The sequence below is a fragment of the Leptinotarsa decemlineata genome, unplaced genomic scaffold (genome assembly GCF_025532065.1).
Source record: "Leptinotarsa decemlineata unplaced genomic scaffold, Ldec_3_MD MMD2_tig00000882_RagTag_RagTag, whole genome shotgun sequence".
NCBI lineage: Eukaryota > Metazoa > Arthropoda > Insecta > Coleoptera > Chrysomelidae > Leptinotarsa > Leptinotarsa decemlineata.
This window is the reverse complement of record NW_027412556.1, coordinates 12,584,556-12,598,719: the sequence shown is the minus strand read 5'-3', so window position 1 is coordinate 12,598,719 and position 14,164 is coordinate 12,584,556. Positions and strand designations below refer to the sequence as shown.

Genomic DNA, 14,164 nt, shown 5'->3' with positions numbered 1-14,164 from the left:
TTCCCGATTCTTGTTTCACTTTTTAATCATTGATTAAGCTGGAATTACGTGTCTTATTCTAGCCTACTCTTAATGAGAAAGTATGTATGGAGACACATATCCATGGTTGCAAGGTTCAACAAATATTCTTTCTCTGAATATGGAAAAAGAATTCCAACGTCACATAAAAACACAAAATCTTTTGATGTGTCAAATGCTATAATTTCTTTGTGAAACAATGGTTTGAAATGATGTTTTAGTTAATCATTTTCTTTAAAAAAAGGTTTTGATTTTGTACTTCTGATAAAGATTTTTAATGTGTTTATTATCAATATAAAGACACTTGTAATAATCACAAATTATAACAAATATGAGGAAATTTAACAGCATTTTCAATATACTTGGCTACAGCGAGCAGTAGTGGTTCACTCAAATTTTTACCTATCAGTTGCAGACTCAGCGGAAGGCCGTTTTTGGATAATTTAACGGGTACTGAGATAGCAGGAACTCCTAAAATAAACAATAAATGTCACACAAAAAAATTTATCATTAAAGGTAAGATTACACATATTTTTTTTGAATTTCCATCTTCTACAATCTGAAAAAAATTAAAACTCCAATGGAGAACTTCATACAGGTGTAGAAAGGGTTTTCTTTTAGTTCACCCTGATGATTTACTGCTGAATTTAATGTATTTTTCACAAAGGAAAATGCGCCACTGAACGCAGGCTGTTGATCAATATATTGTGATGTCACATCGCAATGTGTAGCAAACTTCTCGATTGGATAAGGACCGCTTAAGAAGGCAATACTGAATGTACAAAAAACTTGTAGATCGTGATGAGGAATCTATAGCATTGCTGACTGATATCGACACTTTCTCTACAGTTAGTCAGTTTTATCATCCCTCAATGCTAGTAAATGCTTTGTAATATTATGTAGATCCCATACCCCTCACTCTAAACCCAGTTCTTCGGAAATGTTCTGCTGTATTGAAGAAATACATGATAACGCTGTATTATTTTTGCAAACTCAAATTCAATAAGCATGTACAAAAATATTACAACTGACTGCTTTAGACAATTAGGTTTGGTTTATGGATTGTATTCAGAGATCTTCGTCTTGCCATTTTCAAATCAGTATTATTCTTTTGCTTGCTCCGGACTGGACTACGCATCAATAGTCTTGGTCTCAATGCTAAAATGTGCATAAGGACACTCTTGAAAAAATGCAGAAAAAATTCACGAGATTTATTTCCAACAATTTGTTACTGAGTAGTTTGAACTTCAATTAAGAGTACTTCGGGTTGCTTAATACTTTCAACATTCTTACTCCAGAAACTCATACACTTAACAAAGATCTCATATTTTTTATACATATCAGTAAATGGATTGGTACAGTCACATCAACTCTAAGTTTTTTGGTTTTCACTTCTCCTTCTTGATATAAAAAATTGTATAAAAATGTTCATGTGAAAGTAGTTGTGTCAGGAGGACTTTTTATTCCAATTTTCATCTGAAAGTAACTTCTTTGCATGCTTTCTTTAGTCTTTTGGAAGATTCCCACAATTTTTGTAAAAAGATGAAGAACTGAAAGCCAAAAAGTTTTTTCCCTAAAAAATATACCCTACTGAATTTCAACACTTTTGTCAGAACGAGGCATTTCAGACTTTTAAGTAATGAATTGCATCTTACCAACTGTACTCAAAATAGTCCTATTGTGAGGATGCAAAGTATCTACAATTAATTACATCTTCTTCTTGCGGTTGCTGTATTTCTTGATATTGAAGGAGCATTTGACAATGCACTTCCTAAATCTATAGGATTGACTCTGGCTAGGAGGGGTTTATAATCGACCATAACTGGCTGGATCTATGCCATGCTAGTAAACAGAACTGCAACTACGACTCTTCAGGTTCAGGGTCACTAGGGGCTGCCCTCAAGGTGGGGTACTATCTCCCCTTCTGTGGTCGCTCCTGGTGGATAGTCTGCTTGATACCCTCGACAGAAAAGTTGATCTGCAAGCTTATGCAGATGACCTTGTCATCCTGGCAAGGCCACGTCGGGTAGGGTAGCTTGTAATATCCTCCAAAGCGCGTTGGACATTGTTCACAGTTGGTGCCTGAGGGAGCAGATGTCTGTCAACCCCAGCAAAACTGTGTTAATGCCCTTCACCAAGAGAAGAAAATTAGTCGATCTCAATCGTGTGGTCATTCCATTTGGAACAGAGGTGAAATATATTGGCATAGTCCTTGATAAAAGACTCACCTGGAACGCTCACTTGGAAAAAGTTTTACACAAAGCCAGACTGTCTCTATGGACATGTCGAAGGATTTGTGGTAAAACTTGGGGTTTAGGTCCCAAACAAATCCATTGGATTTATGTGATGATTGTCAGACCATTGATCACTTATGGTGCAGTTGCTTGGCTTAACAGAAAACGGCCCAAGCAAAACTCTCTGGCTTACAGAGACAGGCTTGTCTGGCTATCAGTGGTGCCATCAGTACCACACCGTCAACGGCCATGGAGATCCTTCTAGATCTACCTCCTATCCACATTTTTCTGGAAAGAGAGGCTAGATGGACTGCATACAGACTTGTGCACATTGCTAATTGCACAAATCAATTCAATGCAGAGTGCAACAGACTGTTGGTTGACATTGGAAATCATAACATTCTGGAAATGACCTCTGACTTTATGCCTCCAACTGTCAACTACGAACTGCCTTATAAAGTACTATTACCGAGTAGAGAGGACTGGATCCTCCGGGAGAAGGAAATATTAAGAGCAGATAGTTGTTGGTTCACAGATGGATCAAAAACACCTTCCGGTTCTGGTGCAGGTGTTTTCAGTCGCAGACCCAGGACAGAGTTATCTACCTGCCTAGGAACTTATGCGACTGTATTTCAAACGGTAATTTACGCCATTGATTTGTGTGCGGAGAGATTGGATAAATCCAACCTCACTCACAAGTCAATAAAAATATTCTCGGGCAGTCAAGCGGCGTTGGAAGCTCTTGGTTCCTACCGAGCAACGTCTAAATTGGTAGCAAACTGCCAAAAACGACTCTCCTCGATAGGAAGACTTAACAGATTGTCTCTGGTATGGATTCCTGTTCATACTGGCCTAGAAGGCAATGAAGCTGCTGACTCTCTTGCAAAGGAGGGTGCTGCAAGCGGCTTCATTGGACCAGAACCTGTCATTGGCATCGCTTTGGGCTTTGCCAAACAAACACTGAACACCTGGATGGCAAGAAGATTTATGGACTTCTGGCAGAATCTTCCAGGATTGGCTCACTCCAAGTCGTTTATTCACCCTGCGAAGCTTGATTCCAAACAGTTGTTGGACTACAGTAGGGATGAACTACGATGTCTAACAGGCCTTCTTACAGGACACTGTCATTTGAATCATTATATGCAGAGACTTGGACTATCGTAAGACAGTGTGTGTCGCCTCTGTCTGGAAAATGATTAAACAGCAGAGCATATACTTTGTGCCTGCCCCGCTGGGGACCGAATCAGGTTCTTTGAGTTCGGCAGATCCGTACTCTCACCATCTGACCTGAAAGACCACTCACCATAAAAACTAAAAGGCTTCGTTAAGAAGCCTTTTAGTGAATGAATAATCTTAGACTTTATGAATCTAGGAATGCTTCACTTTATTATGCTCCAGAATTCTACAATAACCTTGCCAGATCAGGGATCTTGAAACAAATAAGCTGAAGATTGTATTGAAAGATTATTTAACAAACAAAGACCTCTATGGCTACGATGAATTTCTTAACAGTAGAATTGAAATGAAATGTAATCTTTGGAATGTTGTATTTGTCTCTGAGAAAATGAAATGAAAACTTTAAATTGTTGATATTGTGAAACCTACATACCTACTTCGATATATTTTATATAATTTATAAGTTATATTTCTGTATCTGTGCTGTATTGACCTGTGTAAAAACTTAATGTTTATTTTAACACCAATTAAATATTCTATTCTATGTTCCGCGACTTACCAGCCATATTAGAAGGTTGCGTGCAGTAATCCTGAGTCGCACACTGATCCCTATTTGTTCTTTCAACGAACTTACTGTACAAGGGGGCTTCCGACAGGGTAGTAGGCGTGAGTAACAAACTAACATCGTTCCACACATTGTCGAAATCATTTGAAATCAATCTCCTAGTTTTGAGAGCCTGTTCAAAGTACTTCTTGTAATTCCTGAAAAAGTAATAGAATATGTAATCATGAAATTTTTTAATTTTGAATGTTTTTAAAGGAAATCTACAAGGTTTTGTCTTGGGTCTCATGTCGTTCTACTTAACTATATCATTTTCTGAAACTGACTATTCTTTATTGCCTTAAAAAACATTGTAGCGTTGTTGATCCTACCTAGAAAGTAGAAAATAGTTTCCTGTTAGTATTCTATTCTTCACGACGTCATTGAACCCAAAACGCCTACTAAGAGCATACAATTTTTCAGTAGACGAATGTTCATCTGCACGAAAACCATATTCAATGCCATCATATCGAGCCATGTTACTAGCAACTTCGCACTGATTCAGTATCGAATAACAGACGATACTGTGTTCTGTGTTGGGCATCGAGACCTATAATGATCATAACAGTTATGTTGCTGCAAAAGTCAAGAACGAAATGAGTTTGAATGAGCAATTGAAATATTTGAGAAGATACTGTTAGTGTAACACACTCATGAAGAAAATAGTTATACATCAGATCATACTTGATGATATAATACAAGCCAATAATAAAAATATAAAAGGCAATAGGTTATAAAAAAAACAGTTGAGTAATAAAATAGTCAAGTAAAATTAAACATTCAATATTGAAATTATCTAACATTTTTGTTGACTTATCAAGACATCGTATAAGATGGCAATTCATTAAATAATTTGAAACCCATTCAATACAAAATCAATTATTACTATTAGAAGAAGTGGGATTACCTGTTTCACTACTGCACCTTCTTGACTCAGAAATGCACCAACCTCATTCCAAGTATCCGAGACTTCATCACTGAGATGCTCCGAGTTATACTCCAATGGTATGCCAATTTTCAATCCCTTGATGCTCATTTTTTCAGCAGGTGGTAATCTTGAACAAGGAAAATCCTGAATTCAAGGACTCTAAAAAAATCAAGTCTAGAGATGGATAAAACCTACATAGGTCACATTTGGCGAAGTTTGAAAAATTGTTTTAAAGAACACATGTTTGCATAGGACATGAAATGTTATGAATTATAATGCTTTAGTCCTACCTTACTTTTCGATATGGCTTGGTCAGAGACGTCGAGTCTTTGGGATCAAACCCTGCGATTATGTTCAGTACAGAAACTACATCATCAACTGTTCTGGCTAGTATTCCGGGTACGTCCATCGAATTCACAAGAGGGATCAGTCCAGAGCGGGACACTAGTCCGTATGTTGGTTTCAGACCCACTATGCCACAGTAAGAAGCTGGATTTCTTGTGGAACCACCGGTATCAGAGCCAATTGCACTGTTATAAAAATGGAAACCTTCACTAGATTAATTGCAGAAATTTATTATTATCAAATTGTTCAATTTTAAACATAATGTCATAGAATGGATTATCTTTTAATTATTGGAATATATCACCCAGGGTGTGACGTCAGTTTACATAGGAATTTGTCTCAACAAACAAATAAGTAATATGAGTTGATCAGTTTGTCTTCTGAAGGAATAAGGCTATACAGTTTAGGTTCTAGATATACAAAACTGTGAAAGAGAGTGTGTTTAGAGGGCCGAAGAATCTAGTAAAAGTTAGTCTTATTTCTGATCTCATAGCTGTGTTTTGTAGTGCAAGTTCTACTGTATATACAGTGGGTTTCAACAAGTTTGTACCATATGGGAAACTTATTTATTATCCATTTGTCAGAAAATTTTATTCTTGTTATACAGCTATCTGTCACTAACACTTACGCAAAGCAAGTTCCAGAAGCGACTGCTACAGCACTCCCACCGCTACTGCCCCCACATATACGAAAATCACTATCTGTGGAACCCCAAATGTTTCTGGTAGGTCCAAATATTGAGTCAATGGTACCTGAACCCATTGCGAATTGGTCCAAATTCGTTTTACCAATTAAAATAGCTCCTGAATTGGCAAGTTTCTCATATACTGTGGCGTTATAAGCAGGAACGAAGTTTTCCAGCATTTTTGAGGCACATGTTTTTTATGTTTTCTGTGCAGAAATTATCTTTGATTGCTATAGGCAGACCATCCAAGTCTGATAAAGGTTTTTTTGCTTTATACCTCTCCAAAGAGTTTTCTGATTGAGTTTTGGCAACTTCATTGGTAATTGTAATGAAAGCGTTAAGGTTTTGGTTTTCATAAGCCTTTTTTATTGATGATTTTGTTAAATCTGTAGGTTTGATTATACCATCAAATAACAGTCTGGAAACCTGAAATTTTTACAAGCTTATTAAAAAAAATTAGTATCAAGTTTGCATGTTACGTGGTTTGGACAGAAAATTTCAAAATATTCAACAGTGATGAATTTTTGTATCTACATTCAGTAAATAAAACCTGGGTACTAGTAAGAAAAAAATAAACATATTCATGAAATATTTTATTAATGGAAGAACAGTCTGAAAAATTCTTTTCCATTATACAAGTAATGAGTAGATACCTAGGTATTTTTCATCACATATTGATAGAATGTTACCAGTATACCATATATAAAACAAAATTTGAAACTCATCAAAATAGATTAATTTTTTCATCAGACATTTTAGAGCAAATCTTATCGAATATTTCAACGAATTTTTTTTCACTGGAGGGATAAAATAATTTCTTCAATCTCTTCATCTGAAGATTACATAAGTTATTCATGAAATTAATATAAGTTATTACTAAAGGATATTACAGGAACATTTCATAACTTCCAGCCAAGTCTTTAAAAAGTTTGCAATTTCTTTCATGAAGTTATTGCCTGAATTTAAATTATCATTGAAGTCAGCCAATCTGTAGTTTGATTTCATAATGAGGTAATTTACACTGGTTCTAGTGCTAATGATCATGATTAATATTTTTGATTTATGTGCAAGTTCTTCATTTACCGTTTTAATGTTAGCTGTGGCTATTTTGTCCATTATAACGTGTTTTCAAGTAAATGTATAAAAACGTGAGGAAATCTATAAATTCATTTTAAATTCTGTTTAATCTTTCTGGGAAATGTTAAACATAACCTAACTACCAATGTAAACATAACCACAGCTTTTCAGCTCTGACATAACCACAGTTTTGTTGAGTGTTGGACTCAGATCTCATAAATACATCTCTCTCTCTCTCTCTCTCTCTCTCTCTCTCTCTCTCTAATTTTGTTGGACGTGGCTCATAAATACATCTTTGGTCCTTTTATATAAATAAGTGTCCTTTGGTATCAAAATTGTCAAATAAAAATTGTCTAGAGACTGTCGCTATACGCCTTCATATATGATCAAGCAAACTTATTGAAAAACATAAATAGTTACCATACACGTTCGTTGAGAAACATAATCTATCCTTAGTATTGTGGTTATTTTTATTACAAAATACCAGTTATCTAACGCGAACTTGAAGGTTTCAAATCCACGAACCGAAAATATTTTGTAATTTCTCATCAGAGTCTTGTCATTTTATATTGGGGACTGAAAATATATTACATCAACCTTTGTTTTATGTTTCATTTCATGCTACTAATTTCATACTATGGGTAATGGATAGTCTTGTTCGATTCTTCACCAGTACTGTTAGCTTGGAAACCTATTTTCTGTGTAATAAAATAGGAATGCTTCATTTGTTACGTGAAATCGTTAATAAAACCTTTCCTCTCTTGTATTTCAAAGTTACCAGAAATTGGATATCTCCATTAGCAATAAATGTAAAATGCTAACATAAAGTACAAAGTTGACAGATACTGTTCATGATTTATACTTACACTGTGAATCTACAGTTGAAACTGTGAATTCAAACTGATAACTGTAAATTAACAGTTATGACTGTGCACTGTGTATTCTCAATTTGTGTGGATGGGAAAAAATTATATCGATTTTTCTGTATCCTTTTCACGCATTCATAGTAAAACTATTGTCAAAAGGATCTATCAATAAGTTCAGTAGCACTCACCACTAAGAAATCAGCTAGGAACTTTTTTAATATACTTGAATTGACGAATTCTTCATTTCTTCATCCCTTTGAGGCCTTGACCACTTACTCAATGCTAGAACATTTATGGTCTATTGTAGTGATTTTATTATTTAAATATTCGAAATATATAATAAATAAACAAGAGTTCACCGTATTTATTTTATTAAACAGTTAGGGAATATTTTCCTAAAGCGAATTAACAAATATTCAATATTATAGGAAAAATGGAATATAAAGTTCTTGAATTAGCAATTAATACAATACAATACTTCACATCTATTCTGTAAGAATGTTTAAAATATATCTTTGTACTCGTAGTTGGTTCGTTTATATTTATATCTATTTGGTTCTAACTTTGTATTTTTACTGAAAATAATTGATCGTAAAAACTATATACAGCTTAAAAATTTTCAAACATTCGAATTATTGTAAATACACTGTATATAATACAGTTTGATATATCCTTATAAAACCAAAACTTGTACTGCGAGGTATGTTCCTACAAAAAATAATATCTACCATCCTAACGTTTCATCCATCATTCAATTTTTAAGTAATCTACTAACAAAGAATATCATTAAAGTAGAACCCTTCAAGATGTTACTCAAGGAATGTTTCTTCCCGCTGTTACACAGTTTTTGTACCGAGTTGGTTCTTAGGCCCTTTCGTTGGAGCATGTTATGGACACCATGGATTTCTACGTGGTCAAGTTTCAGTTCTCTGGAAAGCAGAATGGAGTACAGCTGCCGATCTGGTAGCTGATGACAAAAAGTAAGTACCAAGTGGTTGCCTACAGCTTTCAACACCTGGATTGTACCGGCAAAATGGCTGAATTCCGGGTCTAATGATGATCCTGGAAATTATCCAATATAAAGAGAGAGTTTTATGAAGTTGAGGCGAAAAAGAAATATATCGCCAAAAAGTACATATGTGGGTTTATGAATCACTGCAATGAAAATCAAAAGGGAAACTCCGAAATACGGTTCCAATCATCATAAACTTTTTAGTTCATTATGCTTGTGCCTAAACAGCTTTTCACTCAATGGTAATGATGGTAAGGGTTATTTTTAATATACATATCTTCCTTACGTACAAACGTACAGACGAAAATTCTTAAATAGATGTGATTTTGTTGATAAAACAAGATTACCTCCATTCTCGGGACCAGAACTGATCCAAAATCCTGCTCTGCTGACATTGTAGCGCATGTGAAACTCAGTGCTTTCTCCATTTTCGTCCCAATACAACCTCAAGTACTTCACAGCAAAGTTCTGTCGCCCAAGAATATCGTTGTAGTTGTGCTGCCTTCTGCTGGCCGGGTAGTCGCCGTAAGTAGTTTGCCTATCGTATTCGGATTGTTCGTAGATTCTTTTGCGCATTTCTAGTTGCAACATTCGTTCACGAGCATTGATTGGCCTCTGCGTGTTATAACCGTGGCCTATGGTTTGAATCGAAAGTTACTAATAGAAATATTTAAGACTATGAAAGTGAAGAAGTGCTACAGAAATATATAATATCATTTTCCATAATTCACAATTACAACTGTAAATTTACAGTTATATGTGTGAATTTAAAAGTACGTGTGAATACACTGTGAATGGCGTGACCAACGTCTGTAGACACTTAATTCATTTGTTAATAAAGCAGTAACTTACTTATAGGGTAACCTAGCCAAAGCTATATTCAAGTAGTGTGATTACAATTTGACAAAAAAAGTGTAATCAGTTCAATAAGAATATATTTTTTCAATTGCCCTAATTGAATCTAGCTGTGACTAGGTTAGGTTGCATATCAGATTTTGTTTGATTATTAATTGTATATTCCATTAATTTGCAGTAAATGTAACGTACTGACATCTAAATTGTGTCAAGTGCAAAGTGTACATGCGATGATTGTGTTGTCTACAACTGCTGGTCATGATTTACAGTTATACCACAGTAGAATGTTAATGACCATTGAATTTGCAATTATTACTGTGAATTCACACTTATAACTGTAAATTCACAACAATGATTATGAATTCACAACTGTAAGTATGAATTGTGGAAGACTATTATTTTTCATTTTCGTAGCTCATTCTTTTGTAAAAATTATTTGTAATATATTATTATAAATAATCTTAATCCTCGTGCTGAGAGTTCTGGAAGGTTCGATTGATTTTTAAACTTGTCAACCGACAAAAATATTCGAATTTCAATGTATTCACGAGAATAGAAACACCCAATTTACAAAATAACTTACCTTCGCCATAATTATACCCATAGTTGTAGTTCTTATACAATGGATTCAAAGTTGTCGATGATCTTCTATCCTCTGATATGTGAATAATTGGACAAGAGGGCTTCTTTTTGTCGATGTAACGAGTTTCGTCAAGATGATCTATTTTCTCTATTCCAAACCACATGCCCATAAGCTGCAATAAAAAACATTTCATTATTCCGAAGGAATAGCTTCGCTATTACATAAATATTAATAAAAGTTTCAGTCGAGTCTAGTACATGATTACTAGGAGTTTCAAGTTATATTTTGCGTGTCGGTGAACAGTAAGAGGGAGTGTCAAAATTCGAAACTTGTATTTGCTAAGAATAATTCATAATTCATAATAATTCAATAATTGCTAAGAAGCGCGATTCCTAGTACCGAGTACCGATAATTCGGTAGGCATTGAACACAAGGAACCAATTTGTTTCATCTTTGAAAGTGAATAGGGAACGCACTCATCAACTGGCTATCAATCAAACTAATTTATTTTCTAGTTCTACTTATGTATCTCTCCTCGATACAGTCTTCAGACATGGTTTGATCTCTGTTAGAGTACAGGTACATGGGCTTAGGGCTTCGTTCACGAGATGGAGCTGTTACTTAGACGAAGGTTTCATTCATGCAGTTGAGCCGCGTTGAAATTTATCGAGTCCCAGTCACTTTGCTGTTTGGGTCAGATCTTTCCGGCACTGATGAGAGGTAATACCTGGAAACCGGTCTGTAAATTATCTACTCGACTGATTTCAGAATGCTCCTGCTGCTGGATGAACGAGAAACTTCTGTGAGACTAACCTCTGTGAGGTACTTTGCATAAATGTCTGTCAGATATAATTCAATATCCAGTGTGGCATAAGCCGGGGAAGTAGTTATTTTCCGACAGACATTTACCAGAACCTACAGTGTAGGTAGTTGGTAGAGATGAATATTTCGAAATTTTGTTTCTAAATATTTATTTTATAGTCTTCAGTCTATATCATTTCATTTATTCAATAGTATTCACTATGCCAATAACTCTGTTATTATAGAGTCTAGAATTCATATTATCTCTTAAAACAAGTTCATTGGACTGAAATCAGGTAATCTAGAGGGTTATTTTGCTGTTTGTCTTCTTCCTATCACCCGATCTGATCTTTTTATAGTTGCAGGGAAATGTGGCGCGCCACCCGTTGACACCAGAAAGTATGTCACTCTGTATATCGACTTATTATTTTGAAAAACATTGAAATCGTGTTTTGAATTGAATTCAGAATTACGACTATTATTATAATTACCTGATCGATTATAACATGATGCTGGGGGTTCATGTCCGCGCAAAAATAATTGGAGGAAGCCAAACTCAACCCTCCACCGAAGAAACACGCGCAAACTCCAAAAAACAACCACATCTTCGTTACCTCTAACGTCTTCACCTTCACTGTCTCTCGTGTCCACACAAGCGACGTTACGAAAGTAAATAATTGTTTAATGACCGAAAGACCTATTATTCAAAATTCGAGATGCATTAATAAGTAGGTGGAATTACGTGTCCGCTTAACTTAATTTCAGCCACTTAAGTCTGGTCCGTTAGTTTGTCCAGGAATAACAAGCAGCTTATCTTTGTTAATTATCTAATGCCTCGTACATCCTCATGACCTACGTGATCCGATCTACGTTTGTAATGCGAATTTTGAAGGTTGTTTGCTGTTTGGGGAATACTCGGGTTTAATTGGATTAGCCACTGACTAATGCTTAATGAGTAAAGTGCAGGCAATTCATTTCATGTAATATTGGGGTGTTTATAATTGCCCTCGAGAACGATAATTGGTTAAATTTTTCTCACGGTTTCTTGGAGGGCACCAATTCTAGACTCTGGACTGAAGTTCGATCCTGTGGTCCTACTTTTATAAGACATTCGAAAGTATCAAAAATATATAAAAATAAAGCTCAACAGAATCAAACTATTGAAAACAAAATAAAAAACGAAAAGAGAAATGAAAATTTCTATGTTTTTTACCACTTTTATTTGTAACTAAAGCGGTAAAAAACATAGAAATTTCCATTTCTCTTTTCATTATGATCTCCTACCACGTAGTAACGGCTACATCCATCAATTTATTGAAATAGAAAACGTTCCTAAATATCATGTAAATAATTGAGGTGTTGATTCTATACAGTGTGTCGATTTGAAAACGTTTCACAATCGATATTACGGCCCCTATAGAAAATCCTAAAATCCAAAAATATGCAAAAAAAAATATACTTTTGTAGGCTAGTATTCAATTAAATTTCATCAACACTCTGGTGGGTGTGGATACTATCCCTAAAATCGTAAATGAAAAGAGGGTTGAGAGATAATTCATATATTTTAAAGGACTTTCAGATACGGGAGAGAAAGGTATTAGCTTTCTACTTCAACAAACGTGGAAAACTCCGAAAAACAGGAAAAAAGCAACGATTAAAAAAAGTTTTACAAAGAAATAACTTTAAGACACAAACTGGAAGAGAAAGCCCTCTTGGAACAACTACTTTCATATAAACATTGAATTGTTAGGAGTTCACAAGAAATCTGGTGAAAACTGTAAACAAATACTTTGTGATACTATTTTAATGAAGTGAAATGAAAGAAAATGAAGTCGTTTTACATAACGGTAAATGTTTGAAGTATTTTCACTTCTAATATTCAACAAAATGATAAAAAAGCATTTTAATCCGCTGAAAATTATTATTATGAAAAATGTAATTTAAATAAACCAGTACTTATATGGTAATGATTCACAAATGTGACAAGTAAGTACAAGAGTTGCCAAAAAATAAAGATATAAACGACAATCACTAATTTGATCGTTTTACCCATTTTGTCGCATTTATCAGTTTAACACAATCCCCATATCGTAGAAGAAAAAGGCCCAGGTGAAGCCATCTTGAGGTTTTTCTTGAATTATATTTCCTATTTATCATTTCCGAAATCAATTCCGGTTGCCAATTTTAGGTTATTGTAAAATTAATTGTGCTTGTTAGAGGTTGTGCGTTTATTGAATTATTTTTAGCAAAGTTTGTTTACATTTCAACAAAGAACTGAAATTACTCTCATTTATGGAAGATGTCAAAGATGCGCAAGAAGAACACGGCAACAACTACTGCAAACACTAAAGTTAAATAAATTTCTTTCGCATCAAATAAAACATTTTCAACAGCTTTATGACGACGATTTCGACAGAAGAACAGAATTTTTTGAAATAAAGACAGATTTTACAAATGAAAACCAAATTATTCTGCACAATATTTGCTTCACTGATAAGTGTACGTTTTTTCTGAATAGGGATATTAACAAACAAAGTTGCAAATGTAGCAATGAAAATCCATTACTTTTCAGGGAATAAAGTGATCATTTAGGCTGATATTCTTGAGAATTCTATCACTGGAGCTCTACCTTAATCTGTATGATGAAATCATAGATCCCTTAATTTGAAAAATCAAATTTATGCGGCTGTTAAAATTATTTTGTAAGACAATGTTATTTACCTTCAATAAGATGGAGCTTCCACCACACTACTTTCTTCCAGTTAGATAGCGACTAAATGATAGATTTTCTGGCAGATGGATTGGTTGATGAGGAGCAATAGAATGGCTAGCAAGATCATCCGACTTATCGCTTCTAAATTTCTTCCATGTAGAGATATTCAGAGGCAGAAGTTTTTCGGAATGTTAAGAGAACTTTGAGAGCCTACTTTACCACTGATTAGAAAATAATGGACATTTCGAACATTTAATGAGATAAACCACT

The 14,164-nt window shown here is 34.6% G+C and overlaps 2 protein-coding genes across 2 annotated transcripts; both read right to left on the bottom strand.

Annotated features, from left to right (window-relative positions):
* Positions 1-285: 285 nt before the first annotated feature.
* On the bottom strand, positions 286-7,251 carry GatA (glutamyl-tRNA(Gln) amidotransferase subunit A, mitochondrial). The gene is given in 8 exon segments (XM_023161545.2): positions 286-489; positions 3,988-4,190; positions 4,362-4,579; positions 4,937-5,084; positions 5,248-5,487; positions 5,931-6,185; positions 6,187-6,413; positions 7,071-7,251. Coding segments are annotated over 8 exon segments (1,482 nt in total). The 5' UTR covers positions 7,104-7,251; the 3' UTR covers positions 286-331.
* A 1,033-nt stretch (positions 7,252-8,284) lies between these two features.
* On the bottom strand, positions 8,285-11,859 carry LOC111506477 (uncharacterized). Its single transcript, XM_023161546.2, has 4 exons — positions 11,673-11,859; positions 10,381-10,552; positions 9,290-9,577; positions 8,285-8,992 (listed from the first exon to the last, which is right to left on the bottom strand). Exons 1-4 carry the CDS (start codon positions 11,784-11,786, stop codon positions 8,682-8,684), a joined length of 885 nt encoding a protein of 294 aa, XP_023017314.1. The 5' UTR covers positions 11,787-11,859; the 3' UTR covers positions 8,285-8,681.
* Between the last annotated feature and the right edge of the window lie 2,305 nt (positions 11,860-14,164).